The sequence below is a fragment of the Colossoma macropomum genome, unplaced genomic scaffold (assembly GCF_904425465.1).
Source record: "Colossoma macropomum unplaced genomic scaffold, Colossoma_macropomum, whole genome shotgun sequence".
In the NCBI taxonomy this organism is placed as follows: Eukaryota; Metazoa; Chordata; class Actinopteri; order Characiformes; family Serrasalmidae; genus Colossoma; species Colossoma macropomum.
The window spans coordinates 471,765-495,548 of record NW_023496020.1 but is presented as its reverse complement, the minus strand read 5'-3'; the positions used below and the strand labels follow the sequence as shown (position 1 = coordinate 495,548).

The 23,784-nt window shown below is 39.7% G+C and overlaps 1 protein-coding gene across 2 annotated transcripts in view; it reads right to left on the bottom strand.

Moving 5' to 3' along the window:
• Positions 1 to 23,164, bottom strand: part of usp8 (ubiquitin specific peptidase 8) — a 31,988-nt gene extending 8,824 nt beyond the window's left edge. The window contains exons 1-16 of one of the 2 annotated variants that reach the window (XM_036564548.1): positions 23,068 to 23,145; positions 22,441 to 22,487; positions 21,015 to 21,203; positions 19,065 to 19,209; positions 18,408 to 18,493; positions 16,690 to 16,843; positions 16,508 to 16,550; positions 15,650 to 15,818; positions 13,036 to 13,198; positions 12,541 to 12,682; positions 11,589 to 11,872; positions 9,904 to 10,374; positions 8,830 to 8,904; positions 8,317 to 8,648; positions 7,173 to 7,394; positions 5,184 to 5,394 (exon numbers count right to left, since the gene is read on the bottom strand). In XM_036564548.1, the coding sequence (XP_036420441.1) occupies positions 5,184 to 5,394; positions 7,173 to 7,394; positions 8,317 to 8,648; positions 8,830 to 8,904; positions 9,904 to 10,374; positions 11,589 to 11,872; positions 12,541 to 12,682; positions 13,036 to 13,198; positions 15,650 to 15,818; positions 16,508 to 16,550; positions 16,690 to 16,843; positions 18,408 to 18,493; positions 19,065 to 19,209; positions 21,015 to 21,118 (2,601 nt within the window). In that variant the 5' untranslated portion in view covers positions 21,119 to 21,203; positions 22,441 to 22,487; positions 23,068 to 23,145. Of the gene's footprint in view, positions 1 to 5,183; positions 5,395 to 7,172; positions 7,395 to 8,316; positions 8,649 to 8,829; positions 8,905 to 9,903; positions 10,375 to 11,588; positions 11,873 to 12,540; positions 12,683 to 13,035; positions 13,199 to 15,649; positions 15,819 to 16,507; positions 16,551 to 16,689; positions 16,844 to 18,407; positions 18,494 to 19,064; positions 19,210 to 21,014; positions 21,204 to 22,440; positions 22,488 to 23,067 lie in introns of both variants that reach the window. The other variant, XM_036564547.1, reaches the window with a different exon arrangement.
• Between the last annotated feature and the right edge of the window lie 620 nt (positions 23,165 to 23,784).

The window sequence follows — 23,784 nt, the reverse complement described above, 5'->3', positions numbered from 1 at the left end:
ATCTTGTCCAACCTCATAACAGTAGCTATAAAAGAACACATGTGTGGGCGGAGCTTGGAGAGGGGTACTGTGGACCTTTGATTTTTTGCCAAAGTATTCCTTTAACACACACACACACACACACACACACTCACACTCACACTCACACACTCTCAGACAGCATGCTTATGGCTTGCTTATGTTTACACACTCAGAGGGACCTCCAAGCTTCTCTCACTCACTCACACACACACACACACACGGCCTGGGCGACAGGATGATGAAATGGGTGAGCAGAGATGGGGCTTTGACTCAGTGACTCAGATTCAAGTCTCACTCCAGCTGCATGCTGACGGACTCACAACTCATTACAGACGCCTAACTGACTTGCATCTTGATTCAGACTCACCTCAACTAACTTGTGACTCGACTCAGACTCACTCTTAACTGACTTGTGACTCGACTCAGACTCACCCTTAACTGACTCTCATCTCGACTCAAATTGACCCTAACTGACTTGCAACTTGACTTACTTATCCTTAACTGACTAGTAACTTGATTCAGACTCATGTCTTTACTCAGACTCGCCCTTAACTGACTCATGTGTTGAACTGATCCTAACTGACTCGCGACTCAACTCAGACTTGCCCGTAACGGACTTTACTCAGACTTGCTACTCAACTCCAACTGATCCTTAACTGACTCGTGTCTCGACTCCAACTGATCCTTAACTGACTGGCATATTGATTTGAACTGATCCTTAACTGACTCGTGTCTCGACTCCAACTGATCCTTAACTGACTCGCGTCTCGACTTGAACTGATCCTTAACTGACTCGTGTCTTTACTTGAACTGATCCTTAACTGACTTGCACCTTGACTCTGGCTCGTCCTTAACTGACTATTTCTTGGACTACAATTTCAAGTACGTTGTTCTTAACGGAGATGTGCCCACAGCATAACTTCTCCTGCAGATTTAAACATTTTCTCTTCGGGTCTGGTACCAGGCTCATCGGGTTCATGTGGGTAACAAGAAAACATGCTCCTAATTGTTTTCAGCTATCGCCCAGGCCTTGAACACACAGCAGAGAAAACGCTGTTCATCAGCATGACGAGACAGGATGGGTGGGGCTTACGCGCAAAATAGGCAGAGCTGTTTGGATGATTGACAGAACTGTCACAATGAGATAATTCATAGACACATTCATGTCAAAATCCATGCACAGAATCACACACGCACTCTCACAGAACACACACACACGGCTCATGAGTACTTACTCTCTACACACGTCGTCACAATGACAACCACAACAAAAAAAAAGAAAAGAAGAAATTCATAATAAATGTAGTCGCATGGTGACAGTTTCAGAGCTAATCAATAAACGTGCTCTGATTTTAAAGGTACATCAGGAGATGCTCTACTGCTTAAGGTCACATGACCTGAGCATGTACCATTTTCACTGCCAGAAACAGATAACCATAACAAAAAGAAAAATATATATAGTGTCCATCCCCTTAAACAAATATACATTGCTTTACTATCAATGTAATACAGGGCTGGCCAATATGACCATATGTTTTGTTATCATGATAAATTCTTTCACAATACAATATTGTGCATATAGTTAGTGCTTGTAGAAAATGGACCAACTTCGTACTGGTCATATAGTAACAGTAAGTGTATTGTGAAAATTTCTTAAAGTATCGCAAAACTATAATTTTTGCCCACCTCTAACACAGTAACATACTATTTATCTGACTTAATAACTAAATTAAAGCCTAATGGGTATTTTTTTATTTATCAATAGGGGTGCAACGATTATTCGAGTTAGTCAACTAAAATCGACGACCAAATTAGTCGGCAACTAATTTAGTAGTTGATTCGTTGGTGACGTCATTACGCGTCTTTCTCGCGCTCACTAGGAACGTTTTGACATTACCGCTCACCGGAGAGTTAACAACAGCGCGATGGCTGCCTCAAAAACAAAATCCTCAAAAGTGTGGGAGCTAAACTGTATTTGTAAAACCGACCTTAGCTGGCACGGGAGCACATCCTCCATGTTGGAGTATCTGAAGAAAAAACTCGTCGGCTCACTGGATGAAGAAGATTCATTTCGGTAAGATACGCCGCGTCCCAAACTGCATACTAGCTCACTAAATAGTGTGTAAAAATAGCACATATACCGTTAGAAGTGCACTCATTAGTGTAGTATGTGAAGTACAGAAGTGTGTGGTTTGGGACGCGGCAATAGCTGTGCTAGCGAGCTGGTTAACTAATGTTAATGTTAAATACTGTTCTACTTCATGTTATGAGCTGCAACATCTTCAGCTTCGGAATGCATGTTCTCTGTAATCGTTAATGGAGTTGGAACAGAGAGTCAAGGAACTATTATTCACAGCAACCCTGTTTACATACCAAATAACGTTTTCAGTTTTAAACATTGCATCGTCGTCTTAACGTCGAGGCCACCGGTGCGTTTAAATTCGGCAAACATCGGAGAGCGTTTCCCAACAATTTTGTGTTCTCCGCGAACGTTTAGCACCACTCGCAATCAGTTTAAGGAGGTAGTTCTCTGTGAACATACAGGGCAGCTGGACAAAGGGTTACCATTGAAATGAAGTGTTTAGAAAGTCGTTCAAATTTAACTGTTCATAGAGAACAAGTTTATAGTAAACGTTCGTGGCTTTCCCATCCGCTCCTACAGAGCGCATCTTCTCTGCATCTGGGAATATCTGCTCTCAGAGGAGTGCGAGACTCTCACAGGAGCACGGAGAGATGCTGACTTTCCTCCGTATCAAAAAAAGACCTGTGACTGTAGAACAGTCTGCACTGTTTAAATTTAAAATTTAAATTTAGATTGATTTTTCTATTTACTTGATTGAAGAAAAACTGATTTAGTTTTGTTATATTTTATGCTGCTACTTTGCACATCCTTGGTTATAAATTTTGACAGGAAAAATATATTGGATTTTTATTCTTTAATCTTGTGTATTAGCAGGAAAGTTCATTAAAACAGTGAATTCTTGAATGTCATTCATCTATATTGTCTTCATTGTTAGCAAATGCATAAAACACCTTCAAGCTAAATTTAAAAGCTTATAGCTACATAAAAGTTACTTGGTAATGTAGTGATTCAGAATCTGAATAACCAATTATTGGTTTCAGTAATCAATAGATTATTTGACTATCAAATTAGTCATTTGTTGCAGCCCTATTTAACAATTGTCTGTTCCACAGGGGAATCCACAGAAAAGGTGTATATATTTCTGGGATTTAAAAAAATACATGACTATTTTTTATTTAATTTAATAATAAAACTCATATTTCACTGTTCAGTTCTGGTGGCAAAGAAAAAGCTTAAAATCTTTAAATGCCCAACAGATAATTATCCAATCAGGATTGTTCTCTCTGTGGTATCTATGTAGATACAGCCCAGTGAGCTCTCCCACTGGTCAGGACTTTAGGAGCTGGACAGAAGGCCTTACAAGTTAGATTGACTACCAACATAATTAGAAGGTAACAGAGGAACCAACAACTTGATGTACAATGGGGTAATGAAAATAAAACATTAATCTGGAAGTTCTAGATACGTCACTGATTGTGAATTTGAGCTGTAGTCTAAGCAGTGTTACGGTTCATTGTTAGGAACGTAAAACAGCGGCAGCAGCTCTATGCAGGACTCTTTCCTGAAAGAGTCGCTGTAAAACTGATACCATCTAAAAAGGGTTAATGTGAGTAATGTGAGTGTGTTATCTTAGCTGCCATCTTTGGCCCAAACTAGGCTGCACATCTTCTGTCTTGATTTTATTTCTGCATTCATTATACAACAGTAAGTTACAATAATGATCAGAAAATATTTTACCTGATGTACCTTAAAACCTCACAGTGAAAAGAAACTGCTGATGTATATGAGAACCTGTGTTTCTTCATAATAAAACAATCTAGAAACCCCCCCACCACACACACACACAGACAGATCTAGAAAGATCTCTAGATTTCAAAACTGCACTTTCTCAGCTCTGCCAGCATCTGCCAACAGCTCAGCATGCAGCAGTGAAAGAAACACAGTGAAAAATAAACTTACATACAAATTACAGTCCATCACTGTACAGCTTTTATGGTTATGGTTACAGATGGCACTATCGTCACAGCTGGCATTACAGCTGGCACTACAGTTACAGTTGGTGATACATTTGGCACTAGAGTTGGCACAAGAGTTACAGCTGGCAATACAGTTGGCACTATAGTTACAGTTTGCACTACAGTTACAGTTGCCGTTACTGTTGGCACTACAGTTACAGTTTGCGTTACAGTTGCCAATATAATTACAGTTGATGTTATAGTTGCCACTACAGTTACAGCTGGTGATATAGTTGGCACTATAGTTACAGTTGGCACTACAACTAGTTACAATTGGCACTAGATTTAGCACTATAGTTACATTTGGCACTAGATTTGGCACTATATTTAGAGCTGGTGTTAGGGTCACAGTTGGCACTAGAGTTGATACTATAGTTACAGCTGGCACTATAGTTGGCCCTACAGCTACAATTGTGCTAGAGTTGGCAGTACAGTTACAGTTGGCAGTATAGTAACAGTTGGCACTAGAATTTGCACTATAAGGTACCAGTTGGATACAGCTACAGTTGGTGCTACAATTACAGCAGTCACTACATTTGGCACTATAATTACAGTCAGTGCTAGAGTTAGCATTGTAGTTACAGTTGGCGCAACAGTTGGCACTATAGTTATAGTTGGCACTATAGTTGGCATTACAGTTACAGTTGACGCTAGAGCTGGCAACTAGTCACAGTTTGCACTAGATTTGGCACTAATTACAGTTGCTATTAGGGTTACAGCTGGTACTAGAGCTGGTGCTATAGTTTCAGTTGACATTAGGTACTACAGTGGCAGTTAGTATTAGAGCTGGCACTTCACTGCTGGAGCTGGCACTAGAGTTACAGTGGTAGACTGTTGCACTATAGATCAGCACAGTTTAGTTACATTGGTCATTTGAGTCGGCACAGTATAATGACAGTTGGTGCTAGAGCTGGCACTAGAAGTAGCACTAACACTAAAGGTTTTATCACCTTTTCTGTTGAACAGAATGGCTGGTTCTGTATCTGACTCTACACCACTCCACCTTATCTGAGATTTTTAAGTATATGACCCCCCCCCACTGTGTGTACTGCAGCCAGTGATACCTTGTTGAGATCCTCGTGCAGGCCGTCCATCAGGAACAGGAGCAGCTCCTGAGAGTCCTGCTGCTCGTAGCCGGAGAACTGCTCGTTAATTTTGCCGATGGTGTTTTTAAAGTCTCTGGGGCTGATGAACTTAAACTGCCCTGACCACACAGCCTTCATTATCACACCAAACTCCTCTGCCACCTCACCCTTATGGCCCAGAATATTTGCCCTGTTCGACAAACACAGCACAAATATGACTGGTACATTAGGCAGAACAATCATCAATTCAACTTATTAATCCTTAGAGGCAGTTTTCACCAGCAATAACAAAATTCACACAAACTCACAGCATAGTTATTTTGTAGTTTGACCAGAGCATGTGAGCCGAGTTGAGCAGGAGAGATTTGCGCCCCTCGCTCAAAGCATTCTGTAGTCACTCCGCTCCAGCTCCACACCGGGTTTTCTATTCATCGCTTAAACTCACTCAAATATCAGAGAAACTTTTTAATTTTATTATTTGCCTTGAATGTATTGAGAAGACACTAAACACTACGGGCTGCACGACTTCAGACTATTTAAAGTCGACAGTTGTGTGATGAAAGTCGAGTCAACATTTACTAATCGCTGATGAGGTCATGAATAAAACCACATGAGAAGGGAATGATTTACAAGTGACTTTAAAAATCCGTGATGACCGTCTAAGTGGTGGCCCTATCATCAGAAGACCGCAAGTTCGATCTCCGGTGATGCTACAGCCGTCCGTGGCAGGGAGTCCAAGAGGGCACAGTTATTCTTGCTCACTCTGGGTGGGCAGGATGGCCCCCTCGTCTCGCCTCATCAGACAGGCATCTGTTAGCTGACGTTACAGAACTGGTGCGTTCTCCTCCAAGCACATTCAGCTGTCCACTGTGTTAGTGGCAGTTTGAAAAGATGCAGTGGCTTCACATCATCAGCGCTAGGAGGGTGAAGGCTTTCTCCGAGTCCTGTGGTGATATTGTGTGACTGGGGGAAAATCTGAAAAAAAAAAACTTGACAAAAAAAATCTGTGACAAAGCCAAACTCAACATGTAAGTAGAGCATAACATGCTCATTCCAATAGCCCTGGATCGCACTGCTGGCCTTCAGGGAACTGGAGATACAGAGCCCCAAATCTCACAAATCTGTATCTGACTTCAGCCCACCATAGGCGGCCTTGCCAAGACAATCGCCTGCAGTGAGGGGTCTGGAGAGCCAGAGAAATTTAGAGTGAAAATAAGAGTAATCGACTTCAAACTGTACAGGACTATATATGCTCCCTCTACAACCACACAGGACTTTTAATTGTAATCTTCGGAAAAAAATGACGTTCGGTATCTGATCTTTGACGCTCTGTAGATCAGTGGAGAAATGTTTGAACAAAGTACAGGTCAGTACAGCATGATGCACCCTTTCCAACGAGCCCAGGGTCGCGTTGTTAGCCTTCAGGAAACCAGAGATACAGACCCTGACATCAGTCGACATCAAGATTAAAGTGTCATTGCGGATCAGTCAAGTCAACTAGTCTGTGTCACACATTCCTTTTCATAAATTTATATATATTTATAAATTTATAATTTTTGGCTGTTATCAAACAAAAAACTTTGTTAAACATTCTGTGCTAAACAGGGTTTTTTTTTTGTACGTTTTAGGCTGGAACCCAATCACAAGCCAGAAATCTACCAGGGGTAAACAAACGCACATGCTTTTAATGCGCTCTTCTTTATAATTTGTGTAGTAAAAAAGGGCGACATAAAGTGCAATATTTGTATCACTTTTCGATCAGTGCATTGACGTGTCAGCTGTAGCACTCATGTCACGCAGAGGCAGTCAGTGTGGAATAAAGGACCACCTGGCTTGTGTTTGGAGCTCCCACTCCACACTGCTCACATACTCCGGCTGAAACGAGTTGTGTACAAAGTGAAGATTCTACATTTTCGATCCACACAGCGGATGTTCTAACAGCTAAAACTACAAACACGGCCAGCGTACCTGTTAATGTCATTCTGGTACAAGTTTCGATTGAAGTATTCGCCCATGAGTGGACTGTTACACAGACACTGCAGGATGGAGTTCATGTAGCAGGTGTTGCCCAGGTTACGCAGGCCGGTCAAGCATGGACCCAAACCCCCAAAAACCGGGTTCATGTTCCGGATCTTAGCGGCAGACGGACGAGCAACCTCCACTTTAGCATAGGTGGTGGCAGTCAGAGGTCTGAGGAGAGAGAGCATAAGTTCATGATCAATAACAACAAATAAAAAATAATCTAATGATTTGCTACACATCCATGTGAAATCACTGAAGGCCTTTTTACTCACCATAATTTCAGATAATTATGTAACTAGGCCCAACATAAAACTTTAGGCTTCCACCCTTGTTAGTTTCTGAGAAACAGAGGCTTTAAAAAAATGTGTGTGACCTTAAATTATTGCTTAATTTCTAATGTCTTAAAATAACCACTCTGGCCAAGGGTACAAAATATAAGAAGTCGTAACTTTTGAACTACTGATGTATGAAATGATCAGAGATCATTCTTTGGTTTGAGGCACATCAGATCTTTCTGATATTGGTATTTATATTATTATAAGTTGTTCAGAGTGGGTTGGTGTGAAACACTCCATTCTAGAGAAACTTACAGAGACAGAATTGTTCACAGTGGTGGTGATAGGAACCAAACGTCCACCTCTAAAAGCTCCCTCACAGAAAGTTACTACGTGAAATGGTTATGAATTCACTGCCTGATGACTGATACATTGTTTTATGATAGTTTTGAGAACTTAAAATCCATTCATGGTGGAGGAATACATGCAGGGTGTTGTGAGGCAAAATAGTCCCCAAAGAAAACGTATTATTTCAGATTTTCCACTATTTTCCCATCATCAACATTCCATATAAAACTCCGATGACACGTGTAGATTCACTGGAGGTTTTGGATAGTAAACAAAATGTCTGTATTTGTGTTGTAGTCATGGCGACCCCTGGTTCCTATCACCACCATTGTAAAGAAATCTGAACCATTTCACACCAAACTACTCTGAATCACTCTGCTTACATCTCAGACTGAATTAATGCAGAATTTTTTCAGTTTTTCTGAAATCTCCTGATTTGAGGTGGAGTGTGCAGTGTGTGTACGTACTTGGTGTCTCTGTTGATGGTGGGTGTTGGGGTGGGTTTTCGGGGCCCTTCGGTGTTCAGGGTGTTCAGGGTGTTGATGGTGTTCAGGTCCTGGCTAATGTCGGGGGAAGAGTACGAACGTTTGAGTTTGGACTGCTCTCTCTCTCTCTCCCTCTCTCGCTCCTTCTCTTTCTCCTTCTCCTTCTCCGAGGCTCCGGGGCGGGGGGGCTTCTGTTTGGGCATGGGGGGCGTGGCTGGGGGAGTCTGGGGCACACTCACCTCCGGGGGATACAGGTGCACCCGGTTGGTTGGAGAGTGGTAATACCTGTATGTCCCGGTGACGATATCCAGAAACTGAAACACACACACTTACAGATGAAGACTAACACATTCAGACTAGCTGCAGTTACAGCACTCTGTGCAGGTGAGTCCAGGTGAAACATCAAGGTGCATCAGATCTAAGATCTAACTATGCTGAACAGTGTGTGTAGGTGCATTAGACTTATGTAACTGGTGACGACATGAGTGCATGTACCTTCATCCATCCCTCAGGTAGTCCAGGCACTGTCCTTCCCATCTCCTCACTACGAGCGCGAGTCAGAGGCTCCCTCTGCAACACACAAACAGATGAATGGGGTAGAGGGGGCTGATAAACTGTGCACAGGAGCGGCTACTGTCAGTAACTGCACACCTGCATAGTGCACCTGGAGGACAGTACAGTGGTCAGAGCGCCCCCTGCTGTTTGCCTTTTAAAACGTGGGTTTGAATGAATTATGGGTGATGAACGTTACAGATTGTGCTGTGACTCCCACGTTGTTTTTTTTTTGGATTTTTGCCCAGTTATCTCCCCAATTTAGTCATCTCCAATTCCACCCGCTACATAGGACTCCCCCAATCACATGATACTATCAACGCTAGGAGAGTGAAGGCTAGCACAGGCTTCCTCCGAGATCTGTGAAGCCAGCCGCCACATCTTTTCGAACTGCCACTCACGCAACATCATTGGACAGCTGAATGCGCTCGGAGGAAAGCATCAACCGCCAGATCTGTTACATCAGCTAACAGACGCCTGCGCTGACTAGCATCGCATTAAGTGATGGGGGAGAAGAAGAAGCTGACCTACCCACCCAGAGAGAGCGAGGCCAATTGTGCTCTCTTGGACTCCCAGCTACGGACGGCTGTAGCATCACCAGGGATCGAACTCGCGATCTCCTGATGATAGGGCCGACGCTTAGACGGTTGCACCACTCGGGAGCCCTTCGACTCCCACATATTTTTGAGCACCCCGGTCACATTCCATGCATTTGTTGAATCAGCAAAACATGGAATTTGACCATTAGCACACAAACTTTTACATACAAATGTATATTTGACACTATGGCCACATGCTCCAAACATGATAGTAAAAGACTTGAGTCTTAATATGTTTTGAACATAACCAGCAGATGGCGCAGTTCTGCACTTTCCTTCCTCATTAAGGCTGAATGATTTGGGGAAAATATCTAATTGCGATTTTTCTGACTAATATTGCGACAGTGATTTAAATTGTGATTGTTTTCTAAACATTGAGGTTCAGACCTGTTTTTCCCAGGAAGACCAGAACATTCACCTTTATCTCAGAGACAGTGGAGTTCGGCAGAGGAGAGTCCAGAGACATGCTCTTTATCTGAGTGTCCAGCGCCTCCTTCGCTCCTCTCCTCCCTCTCTCCTCGCCTTCCTCCTCCTCCTCCTCAGCCTTCTGTCGCTCCAGCTTCCTCTGCTCCTGTTTCTGCTCCTCCTCTCCTCTCCTCCGCTCCCTCTCTTCTCTCTGTCGCTTCTCCGCCTCCTCCCTCTCTCTATCCCTCTCTCTCCTCGTCTCCTCCTCCTGCTGTTCTCTCCTTCTTCTCTCCACCTCTCCTTCACTCCCTCTATTCTCCTGCTCTTTCGGAGCACTGGTGGCTTCCAGAGACGGTTTGGCTGACCGATCTGGTATCACCGGCCCATTCGTCGCCGCGGACACAGGAACGTCCTTAGCCCCGCCCTCCTCACTCGCTTTACCGCCATCTGAGACTATAACTGCTGGCTTTTTGGTGCGGTCGAACTGGAAGAGAGACAATACACAAACAAACAAATAAACAAAGGCTTAAACTTTTACACCGTAGTTACAGCATTTTGTTCACCAAAATGTCAGTTTCTGATATATACATTATTGCATGGCAGCATTTATCAGATGAGAAAATAATAAATGTATATCAGAAACTTTTAATAGTGTAAGAAAAATACTCAGCAGCTAAAAGTGTGCTGTAATATAAGTATTACATACCACAGTTTGAAAGATCTGATGTGCTTCATTGTGAAGACACAGAGGCCTAAATTTGCTCCAATTAAAAAAAAAAAAATACAATTCCAAATTTTCAGCGAGCATAAAGTAGAAAATATACATCTGTCTCTTCTGTTTAGGTAGTTAAATGCATTGCCATGTAACTGCTATCAATAGTTAAGAAGCTATCAAATTTGCACTTTTTTTCTGAAGCACTTTTAAGACAGAAATTAAAACCACATTCACAAAACTCTGAAGATTAATGATCTATTGAGCTATATATCCATTGATACACCGAGCACAGCAGCAACAACAAATGCAATACATTACTATGAACATGTCTAAAGCGCTATTGGGATGGGATTAGTTTTATATAAGGAGGGTAATGTCATTATTAACCTGGCATTTCTCAGTGATTTTATCCTGTCTGAATGCCATGTCAGTCATTTTTACAGAGTGTGCGCTCTGGCATCAGTAAAGATTACGGCTTCTTTTACCTTACATAAAACAAGCTGTAAAAATGAGGAAAAGGAGTTTAAGTTTGGAGGCTCGAAGAAGCGCTCACTTGTGCTCTCTGATGACGCTGACGTCAGCTCCTTGTTCAAATTTCCCGTTCCACCTTAAATGGTGCAGCAGTAATTATTAGAACACCTGATGCGCCAAAAGATTAAAGCTGCACCATTTAAGGTGGAACAAGAAAGTTCAAACAAGAAGCTGGCGAATATGAAACCACTTCAGCCGCGTTCTTCTCTGTGTCTAAAATCATGTGACGTTACTGTCTCACCTGTACATCTCAGAATATGTAAACATTAGAGATATGAAGTTTGAGTTTGTGTGGTGAAGTTGACTGCTGAGAATTTTGGCTAACAGACATGAAGACATGAAGGTAAAACTTAAACGAAATAGCTAAATTAAAAGTTTTCTGCTCTTTTCTGGACTGAAGGCAGCATGTAAATCAAGTAGCTGCTCTAAAGCTACCTGTCTGTGTACAGTACCTGTGGAATGGTTTTCGCTGTGGCCGCAGGCTGTTGGGCAGTGGATGGAGTGACCACGCTGGCTGCAGGCTGTGCTGAGGGGGTGTGAGTGGGGGTCTGGGTGGGTGTGCGAGTGGGTGTGTGAGTGGGAGTGGGAGTGTGTGTAGTGGGTCCAGCAGGCTCGGTGTGCGAGACCTCTTCTGAGACTTTTCCATTAACCTGCACGCTCGCAGCCTCGTCTACTTCGTCCTTCACAGTCACGTTCTCAGCCAGCGGCTCCTCCAAACACGGGTAACTGAAATTCACTGCACAGCACAAAGCACGATCACATCAGAAGATTTTAACACTGGAAATTAATTGAATGCTCTGATTGGCTGCAGCATCTCCTATAGAGCTCTAATGTCTGTTGTCACAGACATTCCTGCACGAATGTTTGGTTTTCAAACCTTAACAATGTTTACACACTACATCAAACTATTTCAAAATTCAGTTTCCCAAAGTAAGGGCCCTTAAACACATATTCACATATATAAAATAAAAAGTAAAATATTTTAAGAAATAAAATTGTTAACTATAACTATATATATATATATATATATATATATATATATATATATATAAAATTACAATAAAGTAACTTAAGTTAATGATAGACAGAAATGAACAGTTTAACAATTAAGTTGTGGACAGTTAATTATATATATAAAAAATAAAAAAAGGTCAGAAATCTTCTGGACTTTCAAATTTGTACTGAGTACTTTGTAGGACTAAACAAACATGTAATGAGTTAAAAGTATGTTTGTTTCTCTTTGAAATGTAATTGAGTAAATGTGGGTATTAAATTTCTTTAATACTACAGTAAAGTGGAAATTAACATAAATATAATATACAGTAAGTATATTATTTAAGTATTTTCCACCCTGCAATCCAAACAGTGTATGTATACATGCATGTGTGAGAGTGTGATACTCACATTGTGGTAGTGTGCTGAGTGTGTTTTGTCTCGGGGGTTTAACTTTAGCGTTAGTGGTGAACATCGGGTAAAAGAGCAGCCAGTTCTCATATCCGCCCTCCAGCACCATCGGCTCACTGCGCAGGATAGTAATACTGTCCCACTGCACATACAGAATCATGATAAACATGTGTTACACTGCTACAGTACAGTTTTACAGTGCTACAGTAATGACTTACGGTGCTGTAGTACAGTGTTACAGTGCTATAGTAACGTGTTACAGTGCTATAGTAACGTGTTACAGTGCTACAGTAAAGTATTTCAGCGCTACATTAATGTGTTATAGTGCTATATTAATGTGTTACAGTGCTACAATAAAAACATTTAGTTCTATAGTAAAACAGCAGTAAGAGTAGTGATTTAGATTAGTACAATGAACAATGTAAACGGCATGGGTGTAGAGTAGGACACAAATTTTGACACAGCATACAGCATATTAGCAAATTGTTGCAGTACCTTAAAGAGCGCCTCCTTCAGGCTCAGCAGGGTGGTGCCCAGCTTCAGGTCAGACACACAGCTGAACCAGTCCAGCAGGACAATGTAGTCCACACTGCCCCGCTGCTTCCACAGCGGCAGGGATGCAGCTGGCAACTTCAACTCAATCTGATTCACCGTCATACTGAAAATCAGCACAAAATAACAATTACACCTGAACACTCAGCACAACATAGTGAATAATCATGATGTCTACATGTCAGACATGGTTATTACAGCATAAGAAAAAATAGTAAAGTTTTTAATAGTTTTTTGCTGCGTGAGATTATTAGGGCTGCAATAACAATGTTAGAGCTGTAATAACAATCAGATAATAAATAATGATAAATAATGAATCTTTATTTATGTAGCACTTTCCATTTTAGTCACTAAATCACAAAATGTTTTATACCAGAACATCATATGAATGAAAAATAACCAAAAACGAAACCACCATACTCTAGGCATATCAAACTTAAATTCCTGATATTTAATTCAGGAGCTCTTTAAGGAAATGATCTGTAAGAGCTGTAAGAGCTTCAACAGATCAATAAGATCCGCCAAAGTTCAGTCATTAAGAGCTTTAAATGTCATATACACAGACCTTGTAGTCGATGCAGAATTTAACAGGAAGTCAGTGTGAACTGAACATGAGTGAAGTAATATAGAGACAGCAGATCAACCAGCCAGTAACACGTTACAGTCTAATCTGTGAACTCTTCTCGGCATCTTGTAGGAACAGCACTTGTCTTATTTTGGAAATGTTTCTCAAGTAATAAAATACACTTTTATGTTACTTGTTACTCATATGACAATCTAGCATACAGTGTTGCTTTAACCAGAGCTTTTGGTCACTCAGAAACATTAAGGTCAAGGACAAAAACGGCAATCTCATTTGGAGCAGACTTCAGACCCCACAGCAACACTTCTGTTTTATCAGAGTTCAACAGGAGGAAGTTCACAGTCATCCAGGCTTTAAAATCTTTAACACAGTCTTCCACTCTGTACAACTGTGTCACTGATTCTGGCTGACTGACAAGTATAACTGACTATCATCAGGATAAAATGAAAGGCAATGTTGTGTTCACAGATTTGGTATCTATTAGGCCTGTAAATAAAGGGAGAACAGTAAGAAACCCTAAAACAAAGTCTTGTGGGACACCGTACTACACTCTGCAATGTTCAGAAAACTCCAGATTCACACTGACAAACCGTAGATCACTGTGTTTATGTGTTGGTACAATTATTATAGTTTAATAATAACAGGTATAATTATCAATGTGATTATTACAGCTGTAATCGTGGTGTGTGATTACTGAGGTGTTTATTAGAGCTGTAATAGTCATGTATTGTTACTGATGTGATTATTACAGCCGTAATAGTGATGCATGTGATTACTGGGGTGATTATTAGAGCTGTAATAGTAATGTGCTATTGTTCTGGTTATTACAACTATATTAGTGATGTGTGTGATTATTAATGTGCTTATTAGAGCTGTAACAGTGATGTGTGTGATTATTGAGGTGATTATTAGAGCTGTATTAGTGATGTGTCATTGACCTGATTATTAGAGCTGTAATAGTGGTGTGTGTGATTTCTGAGGTGATGATTAGAGTTGTAATAGTGATGTGTTGTTACTAATTAGTACAGTTGTAGAAGTGATCTGTGTGATTATTAGGATGATTATTAGAGCTGGAATAGTGATGTGTGTGATTTTCAATGTAATTACTACAGCTGTAGTAGTGACGTATTGTTCGTATTGTTATTGAGCTGATTATTAGAGTGACAATGATGTATGTGATTATTCATGTGATTATTAGAGCTGTAATACCGATGTGTTATTGATCTGATACTTAGACATGTAATAGTCAAGTCAAGTCAAGTCAAATTTATTTATATAGCGCCTTTTACAAGCTGCTTTACAGAGAATCCGGGTCCAAGCCCCCAGTGAGCAAGCCTTGGCGACAATGGCAAGGAAAAACTCCCTCAACAGGAGGAAGAAACCTCGAAAGGAACCAGACTCAAAAGGGGAACCCATCCTCCTCTGGTCGACACCAGATAACAGCACAGACACAAAACAGTATAAATGGATACAGTTTTACAGTTGTGTGATAGTGATGTGTGTGATTATTGGAGTGATTATTACAGCTGTAACAGTAATGTGTGTGATAACTGAGGTGATTACTGAGCTGTAAGAGTGATGTGTGTTATTATCGATCTGATTAATACAGTTTTAACAGTAACGTGTGTGATTATTAAGGGTGATTACTAAAGCTGTAATAGTGGTGTATGTTGTAACCGGTCTGATTAGTACAGCTGTAGTAGTGATGTGTGTGATTGTAGGGATGATTATTAGAGCTATAACAGTAGGGTGTGTAATTACAGGAGTGACTATTAGAACTATAATAATGATCTGTAATAGTGATGTGTTTGATTACTGGGGTAATTATTACAGCTGTAATAGCGATGTGTGCGATTATCAGTGTGGTTACTAAATCTGGAATCGTGAATAGTTATGTGTGTTGTTATTGATCTAAATATTGGAGCTGTAATAGTAATGTGTGTGATTATTAGGATTGATTTGTTGGGTCGTTACCCAGGGCTGATGGCCTCCTCCGGAACAGTGATACACTTTTGACCTTGAACCATCATGTGTGACTCCTCAAAGTCTGCCAGTTTACGAGCATCCATCACCAGCACACTCATGCTGGAGTCCAGCATCATATTATACAGCTGCTTCGCAGTAATACCTCCACTAGGGGGCGCTAAAGAAATACAGAGAGGAATGCAAAGACAAATTTGTGACATGGTGCAGCCTGAGGGTGATCATCTTACATTTTTTATTTACGTATTTACTTATTTATTTATCAATAGTACTTTATTATTTGTATTATTTTTTTATTTGCAATATTGCATGTAAAGCAGTTGTGCAATAAAGATCACTAATCAGAAAACATTTAGATAGAGACATAGAGAGAAACTAGTTATGAAGAGCAATTGTCCACATACCCCAGATGTACTTGAACAGATGCATGTTTTGCTTCTTTTGTTTTAGCGCTGAAGCTACTAGGCTAATGTTGCTGAGAAACACTAGAAATCAATAGTCACCAGATCGTTTCTGTAACTTCATCCTGAAAACTACCCCTTAAACCACATCCAGGGCTTCATTAAGGTGATGCAGATTTGGAGATGTGATTTAGGACTCACTGTGAACTCTAAACATGAATTTAAACACTGCAGATAGATGCTTTAGATAATGGGTGTTGGGTCAAATTCTGTTGTTTCTATTTATACATATATATTTTCTGTTTGGAGATTCAAGATTTATAATTTATTTATAAAGTTATATAGAAAGTTATTTATGAAGAAGCAAAATTATATCTGGGGTGAGTGGAAACCTGTTTAAACTTGAGTTTTTCACTAAACTATTCCCTTAAAAACAAACGTCCCTCACCTGTAGAGGGCGCACTCTTCAGGTCATTCTGTTCCCCTTTAGCCTGTGTGAAAAGCAGAAAGGAGAAAAAGCCAAAATCACTTCTGCTTCAGTAAACACAAACACAGGCAGCCTCTTTCATGTAAACACAGTAAACACAACAGATTTACGACACTGTAAAAGCTGAACTTTGAATCCTGAACCTTTTTACTGTCTCTCCTGTTTTCTGCTGCTTTAGGTGAAGCTCGGCCTCCGTCTCTCTCCTCTGCTCTCGCCCTCTCCTCCCGTCTCTCTCTCTCTCTCTCCTCCCTCCTGTCTCTCTCCTCCAGCTTCTTCCGTACCTCTACCTCCTCATACCTGCGAGAGAAAGGTACTCACTTCAGAGCTGGAATGAGACCCTAAGGTCAGAATGCGTTTATACGAAGATATTTAATTCGTCATTTCAGACCTCAAATATAAAACATTCATACACTCTGGTGTGATCTTACAGTGATTGTAATTTAACAAAAGATTACAAGTGACCTAAACTAAATAAAACTTAGGATGACTAGTTGAAACGATTTTTTCAAAAAATTCTATATATTTAAATGGTTAAGATGTAAACAGTCGTTCAGAGTGGTTTGGTGTGAAACGCTCTGTTCCAGAGAAACTTACAGAGTCAGAATTGTTCACAGTAGTGGTGATAGGAACCAGACGTCCACCTCTAAAAGCTCCGTCCCACAGAAGGTTACTACATAAAATGGTTATGAATGCACTGCCTGATGTCTGAGACATTGTTTTATGATAGTTTTGATAACTTAAACTCCATTCATGGTGGAGGGATACATGCAGAGGCAAAACAGTCCCCAAAGAAAACTTATTATTATGGATTTTCCACTATTTTTCCATCATAAACATTCCATAAGTTTATGCATAAAAGTCAGAAGTCACGTGTAGGTTCACTGGTGGTTTCGGATAGTAAATAAAATGTCTATATTTGTGTTGCCGTCATGATGACCCTTAGTTCCTATCACCACCACTGTAAAGAAATCTGAACCATTTCACACCAAACCTCTCTCAATCACTCTGTTTACATCTCACACACTCAATTATGGAAGAATTCTGAAAAATTGGTGGAAATGCCCTTTTAAAGGGTTAAAGAAAGAGCTACATGATTTGGGGAGAATGTCCAAGTGTGATGTTTCTGATCAGCACAGTGACTATGATTTAAATTGCGCTAATTTTCCGTAAATTAAGGCCCAGCGGCCGTATTTCAGAAACTTCCCCAGTCTCTATTTCCCAAACGCTTTAGCCGAGCGCACTAACGTTATTCCTCCTAACAAACAGACACACATTCAGCTCTCCTCCTCGTTATACACCACCATCACTGTAATATTTTATCACACAAAGGTAATAAGAGGTGATGGTGAAGATCGTGTCTGCAGTGTCTGAGATTTTTAAAACACAGAGTTAGAAAAGAAAAACATCTCACAGTTAAATCAGTGTTTTACAGTATGAATAAATGTAGAGTCATTATGCTAGTAGTGAACTATGCTAGCTAAAAACGATAGAAAAAGACGCTTAAACAGAAGTTAGGACACTGTTGGGGTTTATCCTACAGTTAGGAGAGTATTTAGGAGATTTAGTCTAGTTAGGATGTTTCTGTAATACTGTTTTCCTATCTGGAGTTAATGATCAGATTATGAAGTTAGGAACTGTATTAACTGTAACTCTGTAAAAACTACTGTCCTAAAGTCAGTCCGTACTGAAGTCGTCATAGAGACTAAACACATCAGTTTTCTGAGTTTCCATGTCTGTCATTTTGTCCAAGAACACCAGCAATCCACTTCTCAAGCTTGAATAAAAACTGAAAGGAGACTCTAGGATTTGGGCTCTTTAGGTTTAGGGGGTGAGTGATAAATGCAATGTGTATGTATGTAACCTGAGCTTTAAACTCTCTGACAGTTTCTCCGCCTCCTCAATCGCCTTCTTAAAGCTTGTCGGCCCGAGGATGGACAGGTAGAAATCCTGAAAAAATTAAAATAGAAACATTAGAACTAACACAATATACTAACCAGCTGAGAACATATTCAGTGCCTGCACTTTTACTGGGAATGTGATGTGCTCTGCAAAAATACAACATCACAATACTTCAAGACGTTTTCCAAATACACAACAATATTAAATTTTTCTGACATCTGATAAGCTAGAACAGACAAAGTATTAGAAATGCTCAAATAAAAAAACTATGAGTACACTGATTTGTATTCAGAGTTGCACTGCACTAAATCCAATTAAACAGGACTAATTATTCTCTCTTTGTGATCAATCATGCAGTTGGTCAGAGTTCTTTAAGTAGCGATATCCACAATGTGCTCAGAAACGTTTACTGTGATTCAAATTATCACAATAATAATAAATATCGCTTTATAGCCCAGTCCTACATGCAATACATTAAAAACAGATTAATGAGTGAGAAACGTGGCTAAAGATCAACCTGAGTTTGTGGACCCCAGAGGGTTAAACAGTACAGTGATGGAAAGTGCGATGGTTTTGGCTAAACTGATGGCGGATGATGTCTGGATTGTCTCGTGTTTACCTGCTGCTGTTTGAAGTCTGGTCTCTTTTTGATGAGGTCGTACACAGTCAGGTATTTCATATAGAGGACGTAGGCTTTCTCCTCGTCCCGGTCCAAACGGCACTCCTCTGCCGCTTTGAAGATTTTACATGCACTCTGAACATAACTGCAAAACAATGACACCGGTACTGACAAACCTGCTCAATGTTACACAGATATTAATCTTGATTGGTTTTAAAGTCGATCAAAAATGACCTTTTTATCTTGTTAATTCAATTTGCTTATCATATTGAGCGAGATTCATCATTTCATTTTCATTTAAAAGATTTTGCTTTCCGTAATCTTTTATCTAAATGTCATGACTTTAGTCTCACCTCTAAGTCACCATATGATTTTTGGTGACATTGATGTGTGCCAGTGGGTGGGGCAAAATAATATTAACCAAAAATATAACATATAGAAGGAGAATCAGTTCATTTCTGGAGAATAAATGTTTTTCTGAGTGCAAGTAAGTTAATACACTTCTACACATTTTAATACACAATTAGGGCTGATCGATTATGCCGAAAATCATAATTGCAAATATTTTTGTCAATATTGAGATCATGATTATTTAACACAATTACTCACTGACTTTGGAAACATCATGCACTTATTGAACTTTTAAAAAATCTTTTTAACAGCAGATTTCCTGAACTTTAATTCAACTGAAAAACAAACGAAAAAATAAATGCATAAAAAATTATCATTTAAATTAAAATAATTACAATTTATGGATAATACATAAAATTAAACGCATTTCAATACATAATATAAAAATAATAAATAAGAACAAATACAACAATAAATAAATAAAATCAACTACATTGTAGTGCACTTCCACAACCTACTGATAAGTACTAAAGGCATATAAAAATAATAAATAAAAATAAATTAGACCAAAATAAATGAGATGAGTTTAGGCTTTAAGGGAGGGGCGAAAGCTATAACAGATAAGATAAAACAAGTGCATCACTGTGAAACGGAACGTGGTTCAATAACCATTTATTTTGATTACGTTGTTTCATAATAGTTGGGGGGTGGGGCACTGTAGCATCACGATCATGATGTCTGTCATCATCTATCTGCCCAACCACAATGTAGAACCATATACAACAGATTCTCCATCAATCTGAAGAACGATTTCACCATGCAGAGAACCATTTAAGTATGTAAACAGTTCTATACACATGGTTCTACACAAAACCATTTCTTTACGAACCCCACCAATTTTTCAAAAATTCTACATAATTAAACAGTTAAGATGTAAACAGAGTTGTTCAGATTGGTCTGGTGTGAAATGCTGCGTTCTAGATAACTTACCGAGTCAGAATTGATCACAGTGGTGGTGGTAGGAACCAGACGTCCACCTCTAAAAGCTCCCTCACAGAAAGTTATTACATGAAATGGTTATGAATACACTGCCTGATGACTGAGACATTGTTTTACGATAGTTGTGTGATAAGGTTTTGGCTTAAAATGTATTTTAATCCATTTATTTCAGTCGATTCACTGTGGAGGGATTCATGCAGGGCATTGTAAGGCAAAATAGCCCCTCCCCAAAAAAGGTTAAAAGACACATGTAGGTTCACTGGTGGTTTTGGATAGTAAATAAAATGTCTATATTTGTGTTGTCATGGTGACCCCTGGGTCCGATCACCATCACTGTAAAGAAATCGGAGTCTGTAAGTTTCTCTATGGTGAACCATTCCTTATCAAACCACTCTGAATGATTCAGTTTACATCTCAAGGACTGATATATTTATATATTAAGTGTGTATTTATGTTTGTTTGTATTTATTCTAATGATACATGGTTGATTTTTACTGGCATATATATAGTTATTTATATGTTTTTAGTATGTTCATATGTATGTGAAGTACTTCAGCAGTTGTCGCAGCTGTTCACAGACAGAGTGAAAAAGGCTCTTACTGTCGGGTGCTGACTTTATCAGGTTTAATCTCGGCCTTCTTGTTCAGATCTCCCAGTGAAGTGGACAGGTAGAGTTCCTTCACCCCCGTCGACACCGCAGGCATCTTCAGCACGTCTTCAGCTCACAGCTCACAGAGAAACAAACATCTCCTCACATCCTCCTCAGCTACGTCAGCATCGGGACGCAACCTGTCAACACCATGACACACTCAGCTAACGTCAAACAGCAACATCACTTAAAGGAGAACTCCACCTATTTTTTTTTTTCAAAATTCCCCCATAATTAAGTGTTCGGTGTGAAATGGTTCAGACGTCTCTACAGTGGTGGTGATAGGAACAAGGGGTCACCATGACAACAACACACATATTAATTTTATTTATCAGACATTTTATTTAATATCCAAAACCACCAGTGAACCTACATGTGTCTTCTGAGTTTTATATGGAATGTTGATGAGAAAATAGTGTAAAATCTGAAATAATACGTTTTCTTTGGGAACTATTTTGCCTCACAGTGCCCTGCATGAATCCCTTCACCATGAATGGATTTTAAGTTTGCAAAACTAGCATAAAACAGTGTCTCAGTCATCAGGCACTGTATTCATAACCATTTTATGTAGTAACTTTCTGTGACGGAGCTTTTAGATGTGGACGTCTGGTTCCTATCACCACCACTGTGAACAGTTCTGACTCAGTAAGTTTCTCTAGAACAGAGCGTTTCACACCAAACCACTCTGAATTATTCTGTTTACATCTTAAAAGGGAATTCCACTGATTTTTCAAAATTGTTGCATAATTAAATGGTTAAGATGTAAACAAAGCCGTTCAGAGTAGTTTACCTTTTATGATATTCTGTATTTTTAAAAATCCGTTAATGGTGGAGGGATACATGCAGGGTGCTATGAGGCAAAATAGTCCCCAGTGAAAATGTATTATTTCAAATTTTCTACTATTTTACCATCATCAACATTACATAAAGGTGAGCAATGACAAAATATTATATCACAATACTTCAAGCTATTGTCACAATACATGCAATGAATCACAATATTAAGTATTTTTGAGATATAAAAATACTATAATAACTACAACAAATTTTGTTCAGTGTTTTTACAAACTGTACTGCATTAAATGAAATTAAACAAACCTTATTACGCTAATTATTCTCACTTTGTAATGAAGTACTGATTATATTCACAATATGTGCAGAAAACAATATTGTGACACAATTTATTACGTTAACCTCTAACATCACATATAATACACACATGCAGGTCTAAAATGTCTACATTTGTGCTGCAGTCATGGTTCCTGTCACCACCACTGTAACGAAATCTGAACCATTTCACACCAAATCACTCTGAATCTGGGAATTTTGAAAAACAGTGCTCACACTTGACAGAAATGTCACGTTTCAGCAACTTACATGATCAAACAGCATGTTCAGAGATATTATCCAGTCCTGTAGCCCACCTGCACAGGTGACACAGGTGAGAGTTCCATCATTAGTCATGAATAGTCTTTCTGGAGCTCAGTGGTGTTTGTTAGTGCAGTAAAGCACCTGTGCAGGTGAGCTACAGCACCGGAGCTTCTGGAAAATACTGGATCTTTGTGGCTGTTATGAACAACAGGCACCTAAACATCCTGTTCACAAGCTGCTAGTTCGAATTTTCCCGTTGCACCTTAAATGGTGCTTCAGGCGTCAGAATGTAACTGCTGCACCATTTAAGGTGGAACGGAAATTTCGAACAAGAAGCTGGTGAATAAGAATAATAAGCTGATTTCAGCTTCGTTAACTAACAACACAGCTCAGCCATAACAAGTATAAATCAGAGAAATGCAGTATATTTATAACCTGTTAATGAGGAAGTGAGCAGCTAGCTAACCTAAAGCCCTTTAACACAGCAAATCAGCACAGCTAAGCTAAGCTAAGCTAGCTAACAGTCCTTCGAAATGCGTTTATAACGTTCTGCTTCTATAAAGTTGGCATCTATTTTGGCTAAACGTTAAGATTTCACGTGCGTAGCGTAAGAAAGAATATAATAAAACAAACCGTAAAGCAGAAACATCGAAAACAGTTTCACTCCTACAGCTGATTCCCGGAACAGTCTGGTATTTTATTTCACACCCGTTTTCCGATAAGACCCGCCCCCGCTGCGCCATGATTGGCTGGATTTATTGTTATTCATTACCGGATCACCTGACAGTACAGAATACAGTGAAGTTAAAGGGGAACTCTACCGATTTTTCAAAATTCCGCCATAATTTAGTGTTTGAGAGTCATTTAGAGTTGTTTGGTGTGAAATGGTTATTGTAGAGACTGAAGAGTAAATTTTCTTTTAAAACGTGTTGATAATGTCATTTTTTATCTAAAACTTGCCAAAAGTTTGGACACACTTGATTGGGTGGTTTCCTTTAACAAAAACCTCATGCTTAAAAGTTGTTTCTAAGACAAATATAAACATATGTGTATTTAATGATATATATGCACAATTTTAACCTAAAACAAAGGTACTTCAAATGTTTTTTAAACAGATAGATAGATAGATAGATAGATAGATAACCAGTGACACCTGAGGCGACAGGACACGACTGAAGTGCACTTGAGCAAGGCATCTAACCCCCAGCTGCTCCCTGGGCGTCGTGGATAGGGCTTTCCGCCACTCTGGGCAGGTGTGCTCACTGCCACCTAGTGTGTGCGTTCACTATTGTGCACGTATGTGGGTGTTTCACTGCATGGTTGGGTTAAATGCAGAGCACAGTTGGCCAA